Source organism: Schistocerca gregaria, chromosome X (genome assembly GCF_023897955.1).
Source record: "Schistocerca gregaria isolate iqSchGreg1 chromosome X, iqSchGreg1.2, whole genome shotgun sequence".
Lineage (NCBI taxonomy): Eukaryota > Metazoa > Arthropoda > Insecta > Orthoptera > Acrididae > Schistocerca > Schistocerca gregaria.
Genome location: NC_064931.1, coordinates 457,181,405 through 457,187,404, shown reverse-complemented (window position 1 = coordinate 457,187,404; position 6,000 = coordinate 457,181,405). Strand labels below are relative to the sequence as shown.

The 6,000-nt window shown below is 43.7% G+C and overlaps 1 protein-coding gene across 1 annotated transcript in view; it reads right to left on the bottom strand.

Moving 5' to 3' along the window:
* Positions 1–647: 647 nt before the first annotated feature.
* LOC126298138 (uncharacterized) overlaps positions 648–6,000 on the bottom strand; it is a 179,177-nt gene continuing 173,824 nt past the window's right edge. Inside the window, exon 4 of the mRNA XM_049989454.1 lies at positions 648–836. Coding sequence (XP_049845411.1) covers positions 648–836 — 189 coding nt within the window. The remainder of the gene's footprint in view (positions 837–6,000) is intronic.

Below are 6,000 nucleotides of genomic sequence, written 5' to 3'. Positions count from 1 at the left end.
CTAAATAACACCTCCTGTAAGAACACAACGTCGCACATGAATCATAAATGAATTAACACAGCGAAGCCAATCACTATTCTGATTCCACTCGATTAACATTTAAGGAAATTAACGTGTAGATACAGAGATGTGCGGATCGTATCGAGCAGAATAAGGTGGACAGCTGAGCGTCAAGGTCCACAGCGGAGTCCACATTGAGGAATCAGACATTGGTGGACCAGAACCCCCATCATCACAACCATTTTTCGAGGGTTTCTTACGTGCCACCGCACAATCAGCTTGTATGCGTTGTTTCTGTCTGCTACGTGGCATGGCGGCCACTGCAGAGGGAGGTGTAGGAGGGGTCATAATCACAGCATCCTGCCCCTCAGAACAAGGGACATGTAAAGCCAGTCCAGTCATTAAGGATGAAGCGTTCTCTGGAACTACCATTTCAGCAGGTGACACTTGGTGGCTGGTTTGATTTCCTTGGGAGTTGCGGTAGGCGGCAAATTCGGAAAACCGTCGACGGCTGAAGACGAAGGATCAGGAGGATACTGAATTGTCGCTGACTGTTGCAGAGACCACAAAGACGAAGGTGGGGACTCGGCTCCCACTCCACACGCAGTTAGCTCCGAATGAGCCTCTTCGCGAGCAGGAGGTATTTCTCAGTTGGCTTCTTCACCACTCGCGTACCACGGACGATAGTAATCGTAGTATCGAGAGGAGCAGAGGGGACAGTCAACAGTAAACGCGGAGGCGGTTCGGGCTGTAGGAACAACAATATCCTCACCATCTTGAGTGCGACGTCTCTTGTTTGTCACTGTTACAGATTCTGTCCTGGGGGCAAGAGGATTCTGAACGAGACGCGCAGGTAAACTCGGAAATTCATTTACACGATTATCAGAACTGACTTTTTGTTCATTATGACCTGAAGCAGAAGTATGTCCGACGTCTGGAGTAGAAATGACAAGATCAGCAACCCTCAATTAGCGACGCTTCATTAATGATGGCTTTAGGACAAAAGCCCGTAGTGGGCAATTAAACAGAACGTGTAAACATTCGTTACATGGGAGACAGTGTCCCTCTTGACAAAATATACAGGACACGAACGCGGTAACCATACAACTCATAATACGATGGAATATTGCGTTTGACGTGCATTTCCACCAAACGAATGCCACCATAACACTATAATCTGTGTGGAGTAGACGAACGTTCACGACGGCCTTTTTCGCTTTACCATAAGGAGTCAATATGTCCTTACGAAAGTTGTAATCAATCTCCGGCGGGAAGGTGAACACTCGAACATTGGTATAGTCAATTTCAGCATCTGCGGCTGAGACCATACGAACGGAATTATAGTGATGCTTGAACGGATCTTGAGTACTATGCCACGAGTGTAATCTGTTAACTCGAAGCCGATCAATAAATTTCACGTAAAACACGTACTCGTCGGCGTGAAAATAAGCGGAGTGGACCTGATCAGATTTCAAATGAATTGCACCGGCAAGCCAATCGTGGATTAGCAGAGACCCTCGCTGCACGTGTCGCGTTGTTTTATCGAAAGTAAAGCTCACAGTACCTTTCCATGGAATACACGTGGAAACGATGGAACCAATAGCTGAGCTGCCGTCGCAGTTGCAAGTAGACTAGCACAGACAGAGAATACAGCTGAGCGGAAGCGCTACGACTCATTCGGCAGACAGAACAGCACTAACGAGGAACGCTTCGCACAAGCGACGCTGTGGCACGGGAAATAAACAAGATCCAAAAAATTATTCAAATGGCACTGAGAACTATGGGACTTAACATCTGAGGTCTTCCGTCCCTTAGAACTACTTAAACCTGACTAACCTAAGGACATCACACACATCCATCCCCGAGTCAGGATTCGAACCTGTGAACGTAGCTGTCGCGCGGTTCCGGACTGAAGTGCCTAGAACCGCTCGGCCAACGGGGCCGGCAACAAGAACCTTCCCGCTCGGCTCTCGAAGCGGATTTGTGTACCCCCGAATGAGCCCCAATTTCTCGTTCCTTTGGTCCTTACGCCCAATGTATGTTAGCAGGAGCTGAGTCGTTCAGCAGTTACTTTTAAATGCCGGTTCCCAAAATTTTGTTAATGGTATTTCCCGAAAGGAACGCCGCCTTCCCTACAGGGATTCCACCGGCCGCTGTGGCCGAGCGGTTCTAGCCGCTTCAGTCCGGAACCGTGCTGCTGCTATGGTCGCAGGTTCGAATCCTGCCTCGGGCATGGATGTGTGTGATTTCGTTAGGTTTAAGTAGTTCCAAGTCTAGGGGACTGATGATCTCAGATATTCGAATCCTGCCCCGGTCATGAATGTGTGTGATGTCGTTAGGTTTAAGTAGTTCTAAATCTAGGGGACTGATTACGTCAGATGTTAAGTCCCATAGTTCTTAGAGCCATTTGAACCATCCGTAATTTGGAATTCAGTACGGTGTGGGCCCACCCTTATCCTTCATGACAGCTTTCACTCTCGCAGGCATACGTTCATCAGGTGCTGGCAGGTTTCTAGGGGAATGGCAGAAAATACTTCACAGAGTGCTGTCCTGAGGAGTGGTATCGGTGAGGCCTGGCTTAAAGTCGGCGTTCCAAAACATCCATTACTGTGCTGTTAGTGTCGTGTAACCTCTCCGCCACGGGCCGCACATCATGAACACCTGCTCGATCTTATGGCAAGATGCAATTGCTATCCCCGAATTGCTGTTCAACTGTGGGAAGCAAGGAGGTGCTTAAAACATCAATGTTGACCTGTGCTGTGATGTTACCACGCAAAACAATTTGAGGTGCAAGCTCCCTCCATCAAAACCACGACCACACCATAACACCACCGTCTCCCAGTTTTACTGCTTTCAGATGACGTTCACCGGGCCGACACTCTTCAACTGTCGGCGGTCTCTGTCAGTCAACAGACGAGGTCGGTCTGTACGCTTTTGTGCTGTACGCCTCCCTTCACGTTTCCACTTCACTATCACATCGGAAACAGTGGACCTAGGGATGTTTAGGCGTGTGGAAACTCGCCTATAGAAGTATGTCACAAGTGACACCCAGTCACCTGACCACGTTCGAAGTCCTTGAATTCCGCGGAGGCCCCATTCTGTTCTCTCACGTTGTCTAATGCCTACTGAGGTTGCTGATATGGAGTACCTGCTAGTAGGTTGCACCACAATGCACCTAATGTGAGAAACGTATGTTTTTGGGGTGTCCGGATACTTTTGATCGCATAGTGTATAAGCTAAAAGTAAGTGCTATAATGCATATATAAGAGAATATGAGGTAGTTATATACAATCAGAGAAAATCAAAACGGTCTGTAAGTTAAATCATTACATTAAGAAAGGAACAGACACACTGATAACAGTGTGGTACATGTATTTCTGCTTTCGATGCCATAGAATGTTGCGTTAGCACCAGAGTGAGCTGCATATAATCAAAGATACAGAATATGCATTCGGTGCCTTCTTCTTTAGACAACACATCTGAATCATTGCCTACTATTAAATTGGTATCAGGTTTTGTTTTGCGGACAGTACTTGACATTTACAGTGACAAGAAAATGGGTTTAAATCATTCACAAAGTACATGTTTAGAAAATGGGTTCAAACCATTCACAAAGTACATTTTTAAACTCAGCTCAGTACTCGTAGTCTTATAAACCTTCGAGTCCTTGCTTTTTTCAATGAGCGATCCATGGAACAGCTTTAACGTTAAGTCACAAGACCGTTCTTTTCCCACCACACACAATATACTTCACTACAGAGCATCTTGGTTACTGCCTGGTACCAAATAGCTACATTAAACCACTAACAATGCTACAGCATGGCTGCTTCAGAGCCTACAGCTATGTACTCTCCACTCCTCTGTCAGCTTGCTGCAGACATGAATCTTACATGTAGCACGCCAAATACCTTTCACCTTTACCTCTCGTAGAAAAAGTGAAGAACATGAATTTGTGACACTGGCATGTACACATATCTCGCAATCACTTCACCTTCCATATTGCCAAGAGAAGAAAAATGGAAATATTGCGGTGTAAAACGCTATACATTATAATTATTATACCGAGTGTCCATAAAAGAACGATTCAGTTTCATTGATATATTATAACAGTTCTATTCAGATTTTTACAACAAATCATTCATTAAACTGAAGGGAAACTAGCCTAATTTTTACTTCAAGTGTTCTGTATGTGCGCCTTTAGCCACATCCTACCCAAAATTCAATTCATTCTACACATTTGTTAACGAGTCCGGAGCAATGGAAACAATACCCTCTTCAGTTCTGTGTATCAGCTCTGGCAAATAAGTACATAATGGCGAAAAGTAGACACGATCTTTTATAATGCTCCAAAGGAAACAAATCGATGCCTTAAAGTCTGGTGGATGTGGAGTTAATCGGATAAGAGCTCAATCGTGTTGACCGTAAAATCAATCTGTCAGGGATTTATGTCTTGAACAACTCTCGTACAAAGGGCGCCTATGGGGAGGGACTCCTTCTTGTTACCAAATATAGTTATGAAGTTCATCGAATATTTGGGAGAAGAGCCATTCTTGCATCATATCCGGGTAAGCCATCCCTGTTACGGTAGCTTGAGCGAAAGAAATGGACAGTAGACTTGATGTCGGTACGCAGTGCCGATAACGTATAATTCTGAGGAATTTCTTTGATATTTTAAAGATTAATGAGGATGTTCCGACTCCAAGATACGAACATTAGTGTTATTACCTTACCACTTTGATGAAAAGTGCCTGAACACATCTCGATGAAGGAAGTCATTTTTCCACTGCAACACTGCACATGCAAAGTTATAGCGTACTTTTCAACACCATCGTCTTTGGCAGCTTACGTTCCAAATTTGATCCCAGAATAGACTTCTTAGGAATTTTAAGGTAAGAATCTCTGTGGAGGTCAACATCTTCTTCATAGACTTATTGGCAGTCCTACGCTTTTCCTTTAACACATGTGTGTGGTCGTTTCGAATTGACTATACCACTCGCGCACGTTTTCTCACATGGGTGATCACCATTAAATTTTAAATGAAGTGCACGTTGAACTAAAATCACTTAGCAAACTGCTTAACACAAAACTCACTGCACTCATGAGTCGCAATTTTGCGTATGTGGCATATGTTACGTTGAAAGCGGGAAAACATCAAATCAGTAGTTTCGCAGGTCCTTGTCTGAAAGTTTTTGAGTTGTACTTTAATGGAGACCTTGAGCTAAGTCACTACGACGATTATACTTGATACTACCAAAATTTGCAACTGGTTCATTCTTTTATGGACACCATGAAGAATACTCACACCAACGGAAACACTGTACATGAATATAGTGGCACATTATATACACTCCTCTCCCCCCCCCCCCCCACCATAATCTACTCAATCCATAACTACAAAAGATTCAAAGGACAGCCTCAGCACATGTAATTAATTTACACACGTAACACAAATGATACCATGTGGGCATACTCCTCAGCACCCGTGGAAAACAATGCATAATCAGCACAAAAAGTTGATAACCTCAGTATCTGTAAGTAGCAGTACCCGAACAAGGGAAAAATTTTCTTCACTTCATAACTAACTGTTAACACAAACAAGGTGAAAGGGTTCAGAAACACAATTTACAACTAGCACGACTTAAGCAAGAGAAGATGTTCTTGGGGGTAGTGAAGAGAATATGAAAGAATATAAGAATGACCATGGAAGCACATAAAAATCGCATCACAGTCATTAAAGGCAGATCCTCTAACAAAACATTTAATCATAAGCATAATAGTACTAACAACTGTAAGAAATCTGGCAGGTCAACTAGAAAGAACGTTATCATATCATTAATAACAATGATAACGCATGGAAACCTACATTCGACCACTGGAACACGAGAAATGTATGAACAGACTAAAATTTTCGTCTTTAAGTCACATTTATACCACAGTAAGGAGGAAAAAGACTACTCAAAAAAGATTTCAATTCATCGCTTTGTTGATCACATACATCCA